Source organism: Nansenia antarctica (genome assembly GCF_963989245.1).
Source record: "Nansenia antarctica genome assembly, chromosome: 8".
In the NCBI taxonomy this organism is placed as follows: Eukaryota; Metazoa; Chordata; class Actinopteri; order Argentiniformes; family Microstomatidae; genus Nansenia; species Nansenia antarctica.
The window spans coordinates 24,520,918-24,541,489 of NC_137678.1; the positions used below are offsets into that span (position 1 = coordinate 24,520,918).

At 44.4% G+C, this 20,572-nt stretch overlaps 2 protein-coding genes across 2 annotated transcripts in view; one reads left to right on the forward strand and one right to left on the reverse strand.

Annotated features, from left to right (window-relative positions):
• The window catches only part of eps8a (EGFR pathway substrate 8a, signaling adaptor), a 34,285-nt gene extending 22,438 nt beyond the window's left edge, over positions 1 to 11,847 (forward strand). Inside the window, exons 17-22 of the mRNA XM_080537780.1 lie at positions 2,054 to 2,089; positions 2,753 to 2,776; positions 3,902 to 4,157; positions 4,526 to 4,709; positions 5,922 to 6,054; positions 9,056 to 11,847. Coding sequence (XP_080393906.1) covers positions 2,054 to 2,089; positions 2,753 to 2,776; positions 3,902 to 4,157; positions 4,526 to 4,709; positions 5,922 to 6,054; positions 9,056 to 9,166 — 744 coding nt within the window. The 3' untranslated portion in view covers positions 9,167 to 11,847. The remainder of the gene's footprint in view (positions 1 to 2,053; positions 2,090 to 2,752; positions 2,777 to 3,901; positions 4,158 to 4,525; positions 4,710 to 5,921; positions 6,055 to 9,055) is intronic.
• A 3,568-nt stretch (positions 11,848 to 15,415) lies between these two features.
• ptpro (protein tyrosine phosphatase receptor type O) overlaps positions 15,416 to 20,572 on the reverse strand; it is a gene marked incomplete at both ends in the record, with an annotated part of 95,273 nt that continues 90,116 nt past the window's right edge. The window contains 6 exons of the mRNA XM_080538217.1: positions 15,416 to 15,520; positions 16,276 to 16,411; positions 17,632 to 17,786; positions 18,290 to 18,412; positions 19,361 to 19,495; positions 20,276 to 20,352. Of these exons, the coding sequence (XP_080394343.1) occupies positions 15,416 to 15,520; positions 16,276 to 16,411; positions 17,632 to 17,786; positions 18,290 to 18,412; positions 19,361 to 19,495; positions 20,276 to 20,352 (731 nt within the window). The remainder of the gene's footprint in view (positions 15,521 to 16,275; positions 16,412 to 17,631; positions 17,787 to 18,289; positions 18,413 to 19,360; positions 19,496 to 20,275; positions 20,353 to 20,572) is intronic.

Here is a 20,572-nt window from a genome sequence, read left to right on the forward strand (position 1 = left end):
ACAATACCATACACTACCATACAATACACTACCATATAGGTACCATACACTACCATACCATACACTACCATACACTACCATACACTACCATACCATATAGGTACCATACAATACCATACCATATAGGTACCATACAATACCATACACTACCATACACTACCATACCATATAGGTACCATACACTACCATACCATATAGGTACCATACAATACCATACCATATAGGTACCATACCATACCATACCATACAATACACTACCATACACTACCATACCATACCATACACTACCATACCATATAGGTACCATACACTACCATACACTACCATACCATACCATACAATACACTACCATACACTACCATACACTACCATACACTACCATACCATATAGGTACCATACACTACCATACACTACCATACCATATAGGTACCATACAATACCATACACTACCATACCATACCATACAATACCATACACTACCATACCATATAGGTACCATACACTACCATACCATACCATACACTACCATACCATACAATACACTACCATACACTACCATACCATACCATACACTACCATACACTACCATACCATACACTACCATACACTACCATACACTACCATACACTACCATACACTACCATACACTACCATACAACACCATACACTACCATACCATACCATACACTACCATACACTACCATACACTACCATACACTACCATACCATACCATACACTACCATACACTACCATACCATACCATACACTACCATACCATACCATACACTACCATACACTACCATACACTACCATACACTACCATACACTACCATACCATACCATACCATACACTACCATACACTACCATACACTACCATACCATACCATACACTACCATACACTACCATACCATACCATATAGGTACCATACAATACCATACAATACCATACCATACCATACACTACCATACCATACCATATAGGCATACCTGTCAACATTGGGATTTGAAAATAAGGGATATTTTCCCGAAAATAAGGGATATCCCTCCCCACCGTCCACAAACCATACCCCTTACATTTAGACAAGGGTAGACACAGTCAATCCTAACATCACCACTAGACAACCATAGGATACCTCTTACATTTAGACAAGGGTAGACACAGTCAATCCTAACATCACCACTAGACAACCATAGGATACCTCTTACATTTAGACAAGGGTAGACACAGTCAATCCTAACATCACCACTAGACAACCATAGGATACCCCTTACATTTAGACAAGGGGACACAGTCAATCCTAACATCACCACTAGACAACCATAGGATACCCCTTACATTTAGACAAGGGTACACAGTCAGTCCTAACATCACCACTAGACAACCATAGGAGACCCCTTACATTTAGACAAGGGGACACAGTCAATCAACCACCTGCTTCAGTGCAACAAGAACTGGGTTAACTAGTTCCTATGATTAAGTAAGTGACTACAGGTGATCAGAATCAGATACCTGGTTGAAAGTCAAATACTTTGAACATCCCTGCATATACATGAAAACACAAAAGGGCATATCAATTCAGCACATTTATTTATACATTACTTGACACCATGATGTCAATGGGAAAAGAGCGGCGCAAAGCTACCAGCGATCATTTCAAAACGGAGATAACTGGCTGGCGATGACTGGCTCTGGGGACATTCTCAGACACCCACTCCTGTGTACTTCCATTTATTCATTCAAATGATACATCAATCATTAATTAATTAATTAATTCATGATATCATATGTCAACACCATGTAATATGCCAGTCATGGGTACAACAACAGCAGTGTGATATTGGTTTTATTCAATATCCTCTCCTGACCTGAATGCTGTTTTGGTTCTTAGAAAATACTGATGTTGGGAAGACATGGAGTTCTCTGCTTTCACATTCAGTCCCATTTGACTGATTTATGAATGGATATCTAGATCACCACCCTCTCGTCATCATCACCCCATTAAACCATCTCCATGTTCTATGTCTTCTCCCCCTTTTTTGCCATAAAAGCTTATGATGCCAAAGAAGGAGTTTGAGTTGTTCAAGGTACAGTCGGGCCTGAGCTCGTCCTCGTGTGCTGCTGAGTGCTTCTAGTTCCTTCTCTCTCTCTCCTCCTTTAGAAAAGTGATATCATTCTCTCCCTTCTGAGTCACAGCTCTAGAATTCCCTCCTCCTCCGCCCTCCGCCCTTGTTTGCTGTGGTTTCATCCTAGTTCTATTTGTAGAAGCGGATCTGTCATCCGGCTCTATTTTTATGAAATATCTCCATCGATTTGACTGTGCTTGTACTTACTCTGTCATTAATGCGGCAACGGAGTGATGGAGTTTTGAGGATGGTTGCCATAGAGATACTGTGTTTACATATTGTGTTACATGCATACATTATTATTCTATTATGGCAGCTACTCTATGATCAAAAGGGTATATCAGAATAATATACCACTACAATATATATATATATACACTACTACTGATATACCACTCTCTACACCGATGAGCCAAAACATTATGACCGCTGACCAAGACAATGATTGACAGGTGGTCACAATGTTTTGTAATGTTCAGGTAACCCTCCTATCCTGAGACCTTGTTTAGTTCAGCAGAATGTCTTCTCTGGTTCCATGTTGGTTCTGAGTTGAGTGTTGAGTGAGTTTCCACGCCACAGTACAACGCACACTCATTTTTTCTATTTCCCGTTCTCTTCATCTAGCAATTACTGGGAGAGTTGAACGAGGTAACAAACTAAAACCACTAAATCTTTCTACAGTAGAGTTGGTGTGTGGAATGAATGGTGATATGTTAAGAGTTCCATGTTCTGCCCTGAGTGTTGATAAGATTCAACCTTTGTCATTGCACAGTACAACAAAATTATTTTTTTGCTCTAGGCACAGGGTCAGCTATAGTCAGTGCCCCTGGAGCAATTAGGGGTTAAGTGCCTTGCTCAAGGGCACGACGGCAGTGGTAGGCACTTAAATATGATGCCAGCAACCCTCCAGTCACCAGCTCACATGCAGCTCCCTCCTGAGGCGGGGATCGAACTAGCGACCTTCTATTGCTAGCCTGCCTCTCTAACCTCCATGCTACCTGCCGCCCCCCTTCCCCCCTAGGAAGTTAGCTCAGCTCAGCTCAGCTCGTCTCTGTAGTGTAAACTGAGTTGTACTGGCCTCGTCTGCTTATGCTTTCCCTATAAATATCCGAGCCAGCCTAGTATGGTTCTGGTCAGCCTAGTATGGTTCTGGTCGGCCCTGCAGCGTAGAAGGCCCACTCTCTGGACTGGTTTCTTCCTAGCCAGCTAAGGGCAGTACAGAGCTTGGACTCTTTTAAAACAGGCCTAAAAACCTTTTTATTCCAAAAGGCTTTTGACTGTTGAACCTGTGTTCATTCTTGTGATTTATTTTGTGTTTTTTTACTGTTTTTAACTTATGATGTTTTTAGGTTGTTTTTGTTTTTAACTTATTATGTTTTTAGGTTGTTTTTGTTTTTAACTTATGATGTTTTTAGGTTGTTTTTGTTTTTAACTTATTATGTTTTTAGGTTGTTTTTGTTTTTAACTTATGATGTTTTTAGGTTGTTTTTGTTTTTAACTTATTATGTTTTTAGGTTGTTTTTGTTTTTAACTTATTATGTTTTTAGGCAGTTTTTGTTTTTAACTTATAGCTCTTATAACTCTGTAGCACTCTGAGATTCTTTTGAATGAAAAGTGCAATACAAATAAAATGCATTATTATTATTATAGTTTTCTGGTGTTTTACCAACGTGTCTGTTAGGCTAGGTGTTTTTGAGTTGGACTTACAGTTGCTACGACGACAGTCTGGTTCCACAGTGCTCCACTAAAATCTCCTCTTCTCCTCCGCGTCAGAAGCAGACCAGGCCAGACTACGTCCCCAAACCGGCGGCGACTCCCCTGCCCCCGGCCCCTACTCCTCCCCCGCCCATCCCCGCACCGGCCCCGGCCCCCGCCCGGCTCCCCACCCCCCCCCTGCCCCCCCCGGCCGCCGAGCCCCCCAGGCCCCCCCTGTCCAGCTCTGTGAGCCGCCAGAACAGCAGCACATCCAGCGAGAACGGAAGCGTCACCATGAGAGACCACCCCAACCAGCGGCCCCTGCCCGTCAACCGTAAGTCTCGCCCTCCTGTGTGTGCCTGTGTGTGTGTGCCTGTGTGTGTGCGCCTGTGTGTGTGCGTGCGCCTGTGTGTGTGCGCCTGTGTGCGCGCGCCTGTGTGTGTGCGACTGTGTGTGCGCCTGTGTGTGCCTCTGTGTGTGCCTGTGTGTGTGCCTGTGTGTGTGCCTGTGTGTGCGCCTGTGTGTGCCTCTGTGTGTGCCTGTGTGTGCGCCTGTGTGTGCGCCTGTGTGTGCGCCTGTGTGTGCCTCTGTGTGTGCCTGTGTGTGTGCCTGTGTGTGTGCCTGTGTGCGCACGTGTGTGTGTACCTGTGTGTGACGTCTGCTGACGTCTGCTCCCCCTGGTGGTGGTCTCTGGCCCTGCAGGCAGGAAGTCCAACATGGAGGAGGTGCAGGACGAGCTGATGCACCGTCTGACGCTGGGCCGCAGCGCGCAGAAGAAGTTCCAGGCTCCGCCGCGCAGCACCAGCCTGCCCTCCCTCAACATCAGCCACGACTCCTCCCCCGACGACGTCAAGGCCTGGCTGGAACTCAAGGGCTTCAGCCCCGTGTGAGTGACCATGAACAATATTATAATAATAATAATACATTAGATTTATATAGCGCTCTTCTAGACACTCAAAGATGCTTTACAAACTGAAAAGATTGAGTAGTAATAATAATAATAATAATTACACCTAGATTTCGGGCGGAGAAGCGGCGAACAAGCAACGCCAGCGTCCTCTCTCAACCGGCGTTTTTTGAAAAATAAACAACATGAATAATAATAATAACTTTTATTTATATAGCGCTTTTCCTGCAAACGTTGCAGCTCAAAGTGCTCCAATCATTATAATAATCATAATTTAAAAAGGCAATATTAAAAAGATGGGGTTTTAGTCTTGACTTGGACATAATTTGGTGAGGTTGCGTCCCTAATGTAAACTGGCAGTGCATTCCACAATTTGGGTGCATAAAATGAGAATGCAGCCTCACCAAATCTCTTATTTTGTACATGTGGTACACAGAGAAATCCAGCGTCAGACGACCTGAGAGCTCTGTTGGGTCAATAAACAAAATAAATGCACAGCGTACATGTTTACATTTTTGGCATTTGGTCTTATTCGGTCTTATTCCAAAGCGACTTACAATCGATACATTTAAGCAAGTCAATGATCAATTCACCACCAGTCGTAGCAGGAAGAGGAATCTATCTCAGGCCAGGGGCCATTGGCAGTCGTCGTGGCAGTGTTTTTTTTACACTGGAGAAACAGGGAGGAGTAGAGAGTAAAGAGGGGAAGTAGAAATCTTAGGAGACACAGTATAGGGTCTAGATGTAGTAGATGTCTCAGGAGGAGAAATTAAGAAGACATCCACCTCAAGGGAGGCTGGTGGAGGTAGAACTGGAAAGGTCGGGCTCATTGTAACTGAGTGGAATGAGGAATGGCAGCAAACAGGTGCGCTGGAAAGGGCAGCAGGAATGGAACATGTCTGAGCTCAGTGCGTTTGGGGTCGGCCCTGCAGGGGTTAAAGCCCCATGGGGTAAGGTGTTATAGTGGTGATATTTCCTCACCTGTCCCTACCTGTCACCCTCTCTGTCCCCCCCCCTCTCTCTCTCCCTCTCTATCTCCCTCTATCTCTCTCTCCCCCCTCTCTCTCGCTCTCTCTCTCTCTCCCTCCCTCTCTCTCTCTCTCTCTCTCTCTCTCCCCCTCCCTCTCTCCCCCCCCCCCTCTCCCCCTCCCTCTCTCCCCCCCCTCTCCCCCTCCCTCTCTCTCTCTGCAGCACCATAGACAGTCTGGGCGTGCTGACCGGCGCCCAGCTCTTCTCCCTGAACAAGGAGGAGCTGAAGACGGTGTGTCCGGACGACGGCGCCCGCGTGTACAGCCAGGTCACCGTGCAGAAGGCCGCTCTCGAGGTGGGTGTGCCATCCCTCTCTCCCCCCCCCCCCCCTCCTGCCACTCACTGCTAGGTGCTGAGTCCCATTTCTCCACCCTTCTCCTAAAGTGTGCTGTCCACTTCCTCGTATGGGTTTCCAAAGGTAATAGATCCATTCGGAGGAAGGGTTAGTACACAGGAACTTCAGGAAAAAAGGGTGGAGAATCTGGACGCAGTTGGCAGATGATGAGGCCAAAGCTGTTGGCTGGCTGAGACGAAGTGTAGGATTTGACTTGAATGGATGTCAGTCGGCCCCTTAACCCTTTTAACCAATCAAATCAAACATTCCGCCTGGATTTATTTTGTTTCTTTGGCTGTAAAAGTGTCAGAAAATGTCTCAGGAGTAAGTGCTTTTGACTCTTACTCCAGGATGACTTCAGCTTTCAATATCTGGCAGTAACATTACTGTATGTGTAATAATGTGTAATAACAGTTTAAAGGGAAGAAAAACACAAAATCGGAATTGGATTTTACAGGGTTGGCTAAAATGTAGTCCACTGGGGGGGCTTATGTTTGGAATCATTTTTCCATTCCATATGAACAGTTGATTTTATGATGTGAAAACATTTCTCAGTGCCACTTTCTTTTAAAGTGTTGCTTTGCAGGTAGTGTCATTAATAAGACATTGCCAGTGTCTCTCGGTCTGCTAAACAGTCCGTATTGTGGTGCATACTAACCTTTAAGTCTCTGAATTGATTTTATTGCTTCCAGCCAATGTGATGCACATTTCTAACTAGAATAGAGCAGTTACATGATTGATTAATATGTTACATGATTGATTGACAGTTAAAAGAGTTATTATTTGATATAACCAGTCCTAGCCATCATTTCAGAAGGTAGAAATACAACAACGCCAGAATTGTCTCTCCAGTACGTTCAATGCTACAGAAACTCGAGGCGGCAGTGAAGGTGCTTGCTGTCGGCCTCCAGCCTCTTTCAGTTTAATCCCCTCAACTCTGGCAAGGTGTCTGGTCTCTTTGCTGTTTATTTCCTGACTGCAGGTGTTCTTCTGACCTCCCTCCATGATCTTCTGACTCTATTCACACTCTCTCATTAAGGTATTGTGGCGTACATAAGACAGGACTGCTGTTCTCTAGGCTCTGTTCTGCTGGCCAGGTTCTGACTCTTAGGTTCCGCTAGACTGGATAATCCCACATGAAGGTAGCGGACATGGATTTCGCATTTCTGACCACGTTAACCTGATTTTGTTTGTAGCTTTCCGTTGTGGTTTTGATTATTATATATATATTTTTAATTTGGTCCAAAAGAAGATGGTACTGTACATTTAAAAACTACAGAACCCAGAGGATAACACATTTTTAAAAAAAAAAGCATTGTGCGTACAACACTTATTTCCAATGTGGAAACAGCACTGCACGGCTGAACATCAACACTACCTATGGTACCAGAGGTGTAACAGAATGTGAGCGAAGGTTACAGACTGGACACTCTTCAGAATCACAGTCATATTCAAATGAGTTTTATTATGTTTTTGTTATGAATCTGGCCAGCGGATAGGAGCTTACCGTTAGTCGTAGTAGTGGTATCTTCCCCCTTTTAGATGACATGGTGTCAAGTCCCCTCACCCCAACAACACCCACTGGTCTCCCTAGAATGACCCCCCCCCTCCCCCCCCCCCATCTCCCACCTTAACGTTGCCACCCTCACCCCCCCCCCCCATCCATCATTTACCGTGTAGAACAGCCACCCCGCAGTAGATATGTGCCAGATTTGGAACAACAATCTGTCTTGGAAGACAGTTGGAAGTTGATGGTACAAGTCTGTCGGTGTTCCTCAAACTGACCACAACCGGCGGTTGTGGCTTTGCTTCCGAACGGCTGCTGCGCTTCTCTAAACCCGAACCCTTCTAACGGCCATTCTCCACGCTACGAGCATTCTGACGGCAACGCTGAACCACAGTTACGTTCACAACCATGTATTCCCTCGACTCTGATCTATGAAATAGTACCAATTTCAGTTGTGCTCCTTCCGTAGCCATTATTTCAGCTGTCCCCAATGGGGAAATGTTGTTGTAGATACACACATCAGTTCTAAAGGGCTTATGTACACTATATATATATTATGCACTGGAGTTAACACTGACTCAAGGCATTAGCTTAGCACATCTACGGTAAGTTTTTTGTGTTTGATGAAGGAGAAATTGAGGTATTTCTGGATCAGCTCTGAAACAGTGAAAACCGTAGTCGTCCAATTCTGGTCTTGTGAAGACTGTTGTCTAGCAGGTCCTCATGCCAGAACAGAATATTCATTGTACGTTCGTTCATCCCAGATTGATTCATTCCGGTCGGTACACTAGGTATTGTTGTAGTTTTATATCATTTTATACTGAGAATTGAAGTCTCTCTACATTCTGGGGAATCTAGCCCTAAAGGAAGGCCTTCCCTTCCTGTAAGAGATGTGCCAAGAACTTTGCCGCAGTGAACAAGTCTGACTGTGGACAGTGCCCATAACTTGTGCAATCACAGATTTGTATAATACAATCAATTAAATCCACAACAGTATCTTCACCTGGCCTTGAGCACATGCATGACAGTGGCATTCATAGGACCGAAATGGATAACCATGCTTTGTTACTAGGTATTGAAATGCCAGAGGATTTTTCTCATCAGATTGTTGTCTACTGTACTTTGAATGTTAATTAAACAACGTTTTAATTAAAACAATGTTTAATTAACAGATGAACATGTGTTTGCCTACAAAGCGTGACATAGTAGCTGCTAAGCCGGTGAGGTATTCCTCTTAGTCACGTATTCAGCCCTGCTGAGATGAATCCACTTGCTGTCATGTGAAACATCGCCCATCTCCCTGTTAGAGACTTCTATCCAACTGGTTCTAACCCCCTCTCTCTGTTGTTCTCTCCTCTCTCTCTCTCTGTCTCCCTCCCTCCCTCTCTCTCTGTCTCTCTCTCCCTCTCTCTCTGTCTCCCTCCCTCTCTCTCCCTCTCTCTCTCTCTCATACAGAGAGGCTCAGGGTCTGAGCTGGCGGAGATCATGAGAAGGAGGCAGGAGAAGCTGTCGGTCAACGCCTTTGACTCGGGGGTGGAGTCTTTTGATGAGAGCAGCAGCCACTGAGCCCCCAGGGCCCCCCAGGACCCCCACCCCTGCAAACCTCTTGTAAAAAAAAAACAGCCCCCTTTTTATGTTCTTTTTTGCGTTGTCATCCCCAGAATGCATCTGAGCGCGCCCAGTTCGCCAAGATCATGCGCCGCAGACAGCAGCTCTCCGCAGACTCTCCATAGAAACAAACAAACAAACAAACTGGTGCGTCTGACATGCACAACTAGAGTATATACACACACACACACACACACACACACACACTGAGGAACCGCAACTGGGAAAGAAAGGCCGGCCATGTTTGCCTCATGAATAGTTGTGGATTTTGTCCACTTAGCGTTCTGTTGGACTATTGTCTTTGAGGAGAATGAATGTCTGTGAGAAGTTTGCGTAGGCTGACGGGGCGAAGCGTAACAGCCAGGCTTTCAAAGCGAAGCCTCTGTTTACTCATTGTATCTGAGTAGAGTCAATCCTGTTATGAGATTATGTTTGCTGGCTGTGTTTCGTTGGCGGTGGAGATATTATACTAAATGGCAAATTGGGTTAGTCTGAGAGGAAGGCCCCCTCAGGCAGTAGAGGAACAGAATCAACCAAAATAACGACCGTCGTTAGTAGATTCTGATAAAGTATTTCAGAGATAAATGATAATTGTGAATAACTTTGATTGTGAAATATGATAATTGTGTACATTTTCTGGTTTGCTGGCAAAGAGAATATGATATTTATATACAGTATATACATCATCTTTTTATTTTATTTTATGGTACTGCCAAAAGAGTAACTTAATATAACTGCTGAAACTGATCTAGAGGCGGAGATAATGTCATGTTTTTTTATTTTTATTTCCGAAAATGCATCAGATAAGGTCATTTAAGATAACTATTCATTTGATATACGTGCATCCTTCCATCTATCATTTTTCCAGTATGTTACATTCAAGTTATTACTATACTGTGTAGCCCTTGTGTAACGTGTCGTCAGAGCATCAGTGGAGCTAAGCATCGCTACAGAAGTCTTCTAGAAGATTCCACAGGTTTCTTTTACCACACAAAGATGACAGTCGGTAGGTTTTGTCTGTATGCATTTTTGCACAGTTAGTAAAACGGTATTGTACAATGACTATAGTGAATCATAAAAGCAGAGTATTTCAGTGTAGCGCCTCTTTGAAGGAGATACGGACAAGCGTTGTACCGATCGCTTGACAGTCCTCCGTCCGCAACGATATGGCCAAAATGAGTCACCCAATCAGTTTGTCTTCCTTCCTTTCAAGAGTCTGTGTTTGGGCTAGTCTACTCCACAAGAAACTGTTCATGTGTCACCTGATTAGAGGCTGATCTAGTCAGAAGCCACACACAGTCATGGCAATCGTTCTACGTTCAGAAGAACACAGAGAGCGATGCTGCGTAGTTCTGTTTGATCTTCACACTCTGGCTGGCCGGTACTACTACTGGCCGGTACTACTACTACTGGAGCCTAGGTGTACTGCATCACTGTATATGCAGTGGGTAAGGCAAGCAGTGATGGCTCTGATTCTCATGTTAACATTGTCTTTAAAAACGCTTTGGACCAAAAGCTGTTATCAATTTGTTGTTGTACAACAGAGGATGACAGGACCGAATCTCTGGTCTGCTTCAGTTTGTTATCCATGGTAAAAGAAGCGTAGTCAAGCAAAGGGACAGTGAACAGTGATGGGGCAATGTTGTTATGGGTCATCATTAAACCAGTCCGTCGAGTCGAGACAGTGATTCAGTGAGGCTTTTCTGCAGTCTCACACACACAATCACTAGAGGGACATAATGTTGTTTAGCACATGTAGAAATGCCAGCACATTAGATGTATACTGCTAACCTATACATTTTGGCTTTGTGTCACTTTTTTTTTTGGGGGGGGGGGGGGGGGGCAAAACCTGTTCAGCTTCTGTCTGTAGTGTTTCTATCTTGGGCCATCTGGGTCCACGGGCTGACGGGTCCATTTGGGACACGGCGTCTCTGTTCGGGGGTTGGGGTCCAGTCAGTCTCTCTGGAGTCAAATCAGGAAGTGATTTTGAATTTGAAGTGAAATTAAATGAAAGAAAAAAATTGAAAATAAATGTTAGTGTACTTCTTGAACTGACCCATCAACGTCACTAAAGGAAAATCCAGGCATATTTTGATACATTTTGTGAGACTTAAGTAAGTAAGTAAAGTTTATTTATATAGCTCCTATCACAGACCAGCGGTCACAAAGTGCTTTACATAGGCTATAAAAACACACACAAAAATAAGCCTGGATTTTCCTTTAGCAACGTTTATGGAATACCCTCCTGGTCACTCAAGGAGAGTAGGGGGCGATGGGGGACACGCGGCCCAGGCCTCAGGGTGGAGGGTCAGAGGTCAGAGGCCCTTGCCAGAACATTCTGTGTAAATGCATTGAGCGCAAAATTCTATCAATGGTCCACTTCTGATTAGTTGCGTTCTTTTCTTTTGAGATAATATATTAATAAGAAATGTATTTTGAAGTTCATTTAAGGTTCATTGTCCTTCCCAAAAGATGTGCAATTGCAAAGCGTTGTCTGTGTCAATCAAGGTTAATACAAATGTATATCTTTTTTTTGTTTTTTGTTTTTTGGAGGGGGGGATTTTTGTGTTAAAGATTTCTAATTGTATGTGTATAGTTTTCATGGTGCCTTTTTCACATAAATCTGCTAATTCTGCAATAAACACTATTCTAAAACTAGTCACAGCAGAGCTTTTTTTCCCTTCTTTTTCTGCACATTTTGGCAACTGAATACTGTGAAAGAAAGCATAGATATATTTAGTAGTCAATGACCTACAAATTCCTTGGCATGCATTGCATACAATCCGGCACATAAGAATAGATATTGCAACATTTTATTTTTTCCAACACGCACACACACACATACATTTAAAACTCTGTGACGACGATCCTAGTATGAGACCGTCCCTCTAATTTAAGTGACACAATGCACAAGAATGGCACCAATGACAAACAAGTTCAGACTGGACACACAACTGCGCAAGAGAGAATTGTAAAACGTGTACAGTACCTAACTATTGGAAATGTGTGTATTTTCTGTCGGTTCTGACAACCATACCAAAAGTGCGTCGTTTCCCCCGGCCGTGGCGTACGTTCCCAGTCCACACAGTGGGTCTCCCAACGACTCTTCGACGAGAGAAGGGTTGAGGACGCACTTCCAAAATAATACCAAGCTGTTCATACGTAAGTATGCTCCGATTAAAAGACCGTTACTGCTATGCGGAAAAAAAAAAAGAATAACTTAAAGGTTCAGGGTTTATGTTATTATGCTCGTTCACATACTACAGTTAAAAAAAAAAAAAAAAAAAGACGAAAGGAACAAAACAAAAAACCGACAAAGTTCATTTCCACAAGAATTACTTTGTAATAACATGTAGAAACATAATCGTTACACAGTAAGTAATATGTACAGTACATTTGATACCTAATCGTGAAATGTAACCTAGGTGAGATTTTTAGTGGTCCTAGCCGACGGGACAGTTGGGCGCCAAACCGGTGTAAACTCTTTCGTGGTCCTCTAAAACTAGAAAAAAAAAGTGTCGACTTACAAAGTGAAGAGTCATTACGGTCAAAGGCCAGTTTCTGACAATCACGTTGAACTGTAAATGATCCCTTTTAAGTAAACATTGACCTGTCCCACGTACCTTTAGACAGATATGGATATATTGTAAATTCCCCCTCTGCATCCACAAGAGCTGACTCCTTGACGGTTTTCTCCCTATCGAAAAAACAACATGGACGGCATTCCTGTTTTTTTAAAGTGTCTCTTATGCCTACATGCTTTCAGTTGGGCTTTCAAACTGCTGTCGTGGTGAAAACTATGGTGACCCATATCTCCATCTCAGTGACCATAACCATAATTATGGTGGGTATTCTCAGCTAGGGTCCTCAAGGGCTGAAGCAGTGCATTCTGGATCCCCCTTGGTCTATTGGTCAGCTAATGAACGACGGCCCCAAAAAACTCTGGTTCACGGACTCAATAATACACATGATCAATATGGATTATGCTGGAGAGCGTGCCAGACAGACAGTATGGCCCTGTAGGGACTCGGGGGTGAGGACAACCTGATGTACGTTAGCATTGTACGCTAACTCTCCTGCACGGAATACTGTATGTGTTGGATATGTTTGTGAGCGGAAAAAAAAGAAAAAGAGGATATGTTGGTTTTAGATTTCGCAGGATATTTCATTTCATTCATTTCCTGTACCTACACTGGCGTTTCCATGGAGATGGAGTAGTAGGAGGGGGATATCCAGCCGTGACGCTGTCATTTCGGTGGCTACTCCCTTATTCTCTCTCTCTGCTGTCTGGGCCAGCTGGCTCACTGTAGGTGGAACATTATGACGTCCTGATATGCACATTTTACCACATGCACCTTTTCCACTCACCTTTAATCACATGACTTGCAACTAGTGCAATTACACACACACACACACACACCCTGGTAAAGGAGAGGTTTCAATGACGTGGTTTAAAAAAACCTCCCCGTCGTCCATATCGTGATGGTCCTCTTCTAGAATCCTCTCCTAGAGTCCTTCCCACGGAAAGAGCTAACGTGGAGATGCCACTGGACGTCCATAGATTGCAGTAGCTGTCCTCTGTCTGAAGCAACAGCAGCAGCAGTAGTAGTAGCAGCCGCCAGCAGTCTCTCCTCCTCACAGCTCCTCTCCTCTCGTCACATGGCCAAAAACAGGCAGGCAGTCCCCAAGGCCTCAGTGCAAAAATACATCAACACAACCACAAGTCTTCCAGCTTCTAAACTGGCCTAAAGTTCCACGTACGACACCTCGTTCCACGCCTCCTCGGTTGCTGAGGCGGCGATGTCGTCGTCCCCCAAAAGGCAAAGGAATCTCTGTGCTACAAGAGTTCTCTCTCTCCCTCCTCCGGGACCCTCCAGTGTTTCCTCAGTCGGGGGGGGTGTGTGCAGCGGGGGGGGGGGGCAGGACTGTACATTGCATGTAAAAGGAGCCGTGGGGCGGTTGATACACAGGTCAGTCCAGAAACATGTTCAGAGCAGTCGTCTCAGTTAGGATGGCAGTGTGACGTAGCGGGTCTGACGCCGGCCTCGGTTTGTGTGCGGGGGGGTTAGGTTGGGGGGGGTTAGGATTGGGGGGGGGGGCTTCTTGCTGCTGTAAGAATGTGTGAGTACTACTGTTACATGACTACTCTGTGAGGATTATAACGTGTGAAAAGGGGGGGGGGGGGGGGCAGCTGAGCTGACACTACTACATATGAGCCTAGTAGTAACAAACCTGGAAAAATAAATTACTTTTGACAGTAGCATTTGACCATGGCAGTTGGGTGTGTATGTGTGTGTGTGATGAACAGGGAACACAAATGAGACTTGTTGTGTGCTTGCTGGTTTTCAGCTAATCCTGAGATAAAAAACATAAAACTGATGGTAGTTGCTGACCGACCGAGTGACCGTAGAGGCCGACCTCTCAGTTACGCCGTGTTGCCAGCCCCTCGCTGTGTGAGAGAGGAAGGGTCCGCTCTCCCTGAAAGATGAGGGTCTCATAGACATTCCGTTCACTCACCGGGGGAGGGGGGAAGGGGCTCAGTCATGCGCTACTGTTTTAGCCCCCTTGTACTTCACATCTCAGCCAGTTCTGTCAATTGGGGAAGGGACGGGGGGGGGGGCGACCTCAGTTGTGGTTGAACAAAACGGTCATTCAGTGAAGGCTCTTAAGGCAAAGTTCCATCCCATGTTTTACACCAATCAAACAAAAAAACTTTTTTTTTCCTTTTTCTTTTTGTTGTTGTCAGATTATTCGTAGTTTTTTTTTTTTTTTTTGGTATCGAAGATGAAGCGGATCTCTGAGCAGAGAGGATGGATGCCCGAAGCACAGGAGGTTCAGTGTGTCGTCACAACCTGCGACAAAAGGGAGAAAAAAAAGACATTATTTTATTTGCATTATTTTATGTGCGACAGTTCATCTTGAGTGGTCTTTCCGCCATAATAATAACAATAATAATAATAATAATGCATTTTATTTATGGGCACCTTTCAAAGCACTCAAGGACACCTTACAGAGCATAATTAAAGAACAAGCAACAGATTCAAACAGGTTCAGAACAGTGATTCAAACAAACCAAAACAAGACAAGACAAAAGACTTAAAAACAACCATCAGTTAAAAATACGGCAGTTTAAAAAGGTGGGTCTTCAGGCAGGAAGACGTTGGTTCATGGGGGGGGGGGTCTCTTACGTCTGCAGGACCTCCGTGGTTAGGTCTTGCTGACGTTCTCGTAGATGACGTCGCTGGTGAGGGACTGCTGCTTCTTCTTCTTCCACATCAGCAGGACGCACTGGTGGATGAACACGTACTGCTCCTGCAGGAAGTGACATCATACAGTGCCAGCATTAGGAAGTGACGGGAACTGAAACTCGAGTGTTATTAAGTTTTAGTCAGTCGGTGACTGCAGCAGAGTAGAGGAGAGTACGCCATGGAAATATTAGTATTGAGTAGAAAAAAAAGAATGGATTGTTACATCAGTGTGGCAGCACAGAAATCTCAGTCTTCCCAAAAAAGATAAGTGGTGCTGATCCCATCGACTGGGTCAAGTGCTTAGTGGGACGCTTGGGAAAGCACGACTCTGCTGTCACATACTGAAGGGAATTGAGATTTAAAACAATTACGTTTCAGTTTTTTGGGGGGGATAGATATCCCATTTCTGGGATAGAGACAGTGATAGACTGATTTTGTCTTTGTGGTTATGTGTGTACCTTGTCCATTGTGATAGTCATGTGTAATGTGTGTATGTTTGATGTATTTGACACTGCTGTATTGAGTTTTTTTCCATCTGTACCGACGACAAATTCCACCGACCTTGGTCGTATGGTCATTAAACGATTCAGTAGAGATTGACAGGAAGGATGGGTGAGAGAGAGAGACAAGGGAGGGATGACATGCAGGATATGTTGACGGCCGCAATCGATCCGGTGACCCTGCGACTACATGGCTGACGCCTTAGTGTGCTACGCCACCAAGCGCCCCCTAGATGTGGCGTTTATGGTTACGGGTTTAGGTTCGAGTCGTCCCAAGGATCCCGCTTAGCAGTCGACCCCGCGGGCGGCGTGTTCTTACCTCCGTCTGGACCATACACAGCCGGTGGGAGCGCATCTCAGACACCATGCCCAGGATGTCCGCAAACTCGTGCTCTCGTATGTGCTGCATCAGGCGGTCCAGAGCGATGAACGTCCCCGTCCGGCCCACGCCGGCGCTGCCCAGCAGAACACAACACAACAAGGTCAGAGGACCAACACGGACCCAGTAGACTGGTGTCAGAACAGTGCGCGTTGACTGTTGCATTCTGCCACAACATAGCACTTTCAAAAAAACTATAAAAGAGCACTTAATACAATTAACTCTGAATGAACAGTAGATGACTTATCTTGTTTCCTGATCTGTTATTTCATTTATTTTGTATTTTTATTTTATTCCTTTCTTTTGTTATTATGATGTATGTATGTATGTATACAATGTTGACAATTTTCTGTATGTATATAATGTTGACAATTGTCCAAATATGATTTTTGTGTCGGACCCCAGGAAGACTAGCTAATGTCATGGCATTAGCTAATGGGGATCCTAATAAACAAACAACATGGAGACGATGGTATAATAGAATGTTACGGTGGTAAATAGGTAAGAAAGTACAGTTGCATCAGTAAAACGTACTAGATGCCGTCCCTGTACAACGCTTAGAGTGATTACATGTGCTCGTCTATTGTCAATTAAACTCAAATAAACTTGAATTGATTTGAAGAGTAGCTCCGATTACAAGTAGAAAGTGCATTTCTATGCGAGGTCAATACACACTCCTTACTTTCCTGTCTGTCTTCACTATGCCTGTCCAATAAAATGAAAAATATGAGTGGGATTGCCCCACCCAGAAAAAATTACTTAAACCCCCCCCCCAAAAACAAGGATTTAAAACAGAGATTGTGACAGTTAGTATCACTTGACCCAGGGGGGGGGGGGTATTCCATCAACGTCGCTAAAGGAAAATCCAGGCTTATAAGTCTCGTGAAAAATCTAGATTTTTCCTTTAGTGACGTTGATGGAATACCCCCCCCCAGGTCTGTTGTCTTCCTGATAGATGGCCCTCCTTCTAACATCCGGAGATCAAGAGTCGATGCTGGGCGGATGGCCAAACCCATTACTGTACTTGTCTGCTTGGGCCTATTAGTAAATGTAGTGGAGGAGTACAGTAGATGACTCTAAACACAGTGTCTGGATGGATTTACTGGGTGCCCTCCTCACTCCCCCCATGACAGGCCATATATCTACAGGAAATGCAATCCATTAGGTGTGTGTTTTCTTTCTTTTTTGGGGCATTTGTATGTTCAGGAGGACACGCATCTTGTCTGTCTGAGTGATATCTCTCACTCTTCTACCTGCCAGGCCCCTGCTGCTCAGGGTGGGTAACCCCCTCCTTACCTGCAGTGCACTATGACAGGGTCTTTGGTCCTGTTGGCTTGCTGGCGGACGATGTGCACGAACTGCAGGATGCTCTCGATGGCGTTGACCGTGGGCACGCCGTGGTCCGGCCAGGACGTGTAGTTGAGGTGCAGGACATCCTGGGACTCGTCTGCCTACAGGGGGCGCCACCGCACACAGACACAGATGTGTGTGTCGGTTAATGAAGGCTGATTTTCTACTGCACCAATGTATGTCCCAATGGTCACATACTCATTGTTTTATATACTCCATTGTATTCTGTTGTGATGTTGCCCATTATTCTTGTTGTTTTTTTATCTATTGTACGATTTTGTCATGAGGACTACGGCTGCAAATTAGCTCACAGCTAAATCTGGCATATTTACTGTCACAAGTGACTGTTCATTAATGTGCACTGTCCTGACTAAATAAAGATCAATCAATCAATCAATCAAGCCAACAGACCAGTATCATATCTCTCCACCTTACTGCTGCGTCTATTTTGCCGCAGGGCACGACTTCCTCCTCGACTTTTACAAACGTGGACAACACAGACATCCTAAATGGCGATCGACTACTCCGACACCTGTTGAGTACAGTTGTCTCTGCTGATGCTGTGCCCCCCCCCACCCCCACCCCCTCCCTCACAGACACTCACGTAGCCCAGTCTGAAGTTCCTGATGGTCCACTCGGGGGACTCCGTCTCAGACAGCATCTCCACGCTGATCTCCCCGTACACCACGGGCTCGTCCGTGAAGGGCCAGTAGTGGTCGCATTTAACCTGCCGAGACAACCGCAGACACGCTGTCACCCCAGGCCTGCACATGCACAAGGACTCACTCTGCTGCCCTGCACACGACTGCCTAGCGCTACGACTGCCAATGGCCCCAGGCCTGAGCATAGATGACCTTTTCCTGCTACGACTAGTGGATAGATGATTCACTTACTAGTGAATACTAATTAGTCAAATGTATTTGTTGTAAGTCACTTTGGATATAGGCGTCTGCTAAATGCCTAAATCTTAGTATGATATAGTATATAGTATAGTATGATATATTATTATCATTCTAAGGGAAAAAATATAAAGTGAAAAAAAGAACATAGTATATACTATGTTCTTTTTTTCACTTTATTTTTTTTTCCTTAGTATGATAGTATGATATAGTATAGTATGAAACTCCCTGAAGAAATCAAACAGGCCCAAACCCTTAAAATATTTAAATCTAAGCTAAATACCTTCATGTTTTGCAGCAGTTATGATTAAACACAAACACTTCTATCAATGTCTTTTTTCCATTAACTATTGTCTTATTAAATGTTTTATCTATTTACTTCTTATATTTGCTTTTATTCATTGTAAAAACATTTTTTTTACTATACTCCTCTTGCTGTATTTTTAAATAATGTATGTAGAGCACTTTGAATTGCCCCTGTTGTATGAAATGTGTTATAGAAATAAACTTGCCTTGCCTTGCCTATTATTATCATTCTAAGGGAAAAAAAAATAATGAAGTGAGAACTTCACGCCAACCCGTGGGACAGAATAAAGTTTGACTTGATGTTGCTGATATTGGTTTGTGATGGGAGCTGTACGAGGTATGCCAGATTTGACATGGTTAGACTGAATATAATAAGTCAAATAAGTCATATACACAAACGCTGTTGCCTAGCGACAGGAGTGTGGACCAATAATGGTCTGTCTGACTGACGGACGGACGGACAGACTCACCCTCCGCCGCTCGTTGCACTGTGTGAGCATGACCACGATGTGGCACCGCTGCTGGAGCACCATCTTCCAGAACTCGTTGCGCGTCTCTGGCAGGGGCCCCTGGGTGGCGATGTACTCGCTGGGGGACTTGTAGCCCTGGTGGGGGGAAGAAGGATACGTCAACGACCATCCACGGGGTTCTGTACCAGCTGTGTCGACCGAACGCCAGAACCTCGACGTTCATATTTTCACAAATCCACTGTCTCGATATCTCTTCTTTCTTAGCTATTCCTAAGATGGATTTTATAAGATGTTGTCTGTTGTCCCTTTGTCTGTTTTTATTATGTTTTGTTCTCCAATTTTGTAACCATGTGCTGGTGTGGTGCTATCCTAGCCAAGTCGAAAAAGAAAAAGAGATTTGAAATCTCAAAGGACCTCCTGGTTAAATAAAGGTTAAATAAATAAATACATTCTTTACTTTGTTGTTCTTCTTTCTACTTCTGTTCCTCACTGACATGATAGTCAGGTGTCGTCTCTCATCATAGGACTCTTAACACTAGAACAGCCGTGCCTTTTTACCTACTAAAATGACCCCATCTTTACAATGCTCAAGCTGCTATTTACACACAACGACCACTAGTTGGCCGCTTGTAAATTAGCCTGCTTCCTACACAGAAAAACAGCAAAATAGCTTTATACTAGCTTATCCTGATGTGATTTTGAAAATGTAAGGATACTGGGTGGTAGAACGTACATATCTAGGAGAAGTCATGAAAGGAGGGTCCTGAAATGTGATCGAGTGCAAAGATATAAAATTGTTCTTTTCTCACAGGGGTCAAATTATGGCTGTTCTAGTGTTAACCTACGTACGTCATACATGACGTGACAGGTGTTGTTCAGTGTATTCAACAACCAGGAAACACACGGCTGACTCACGGGTATGTAGTTGGCGTTGATGTAGTCGATGCCCTCGTCGGTGTGCAAAGAGACCAGCTTCACCCTGCTGAAGTCGTCTGTGGAGAGAGAGACACATCCTCGTCAGTCGTCGCTATGGAAACGTTCCTGAACGACTACATCGCAGTCGTGGGGATGGGATACGACTGGACAGTTGATGAGGTGTCACCCAACCATTGGTCGATGTATACCAAGTGAACGTCATTGGTGGTAACCTCTACCAACTAGCAGCCACACTGCAAAAAGTACATTCAACGATTCATCATTCATCATCTAAGT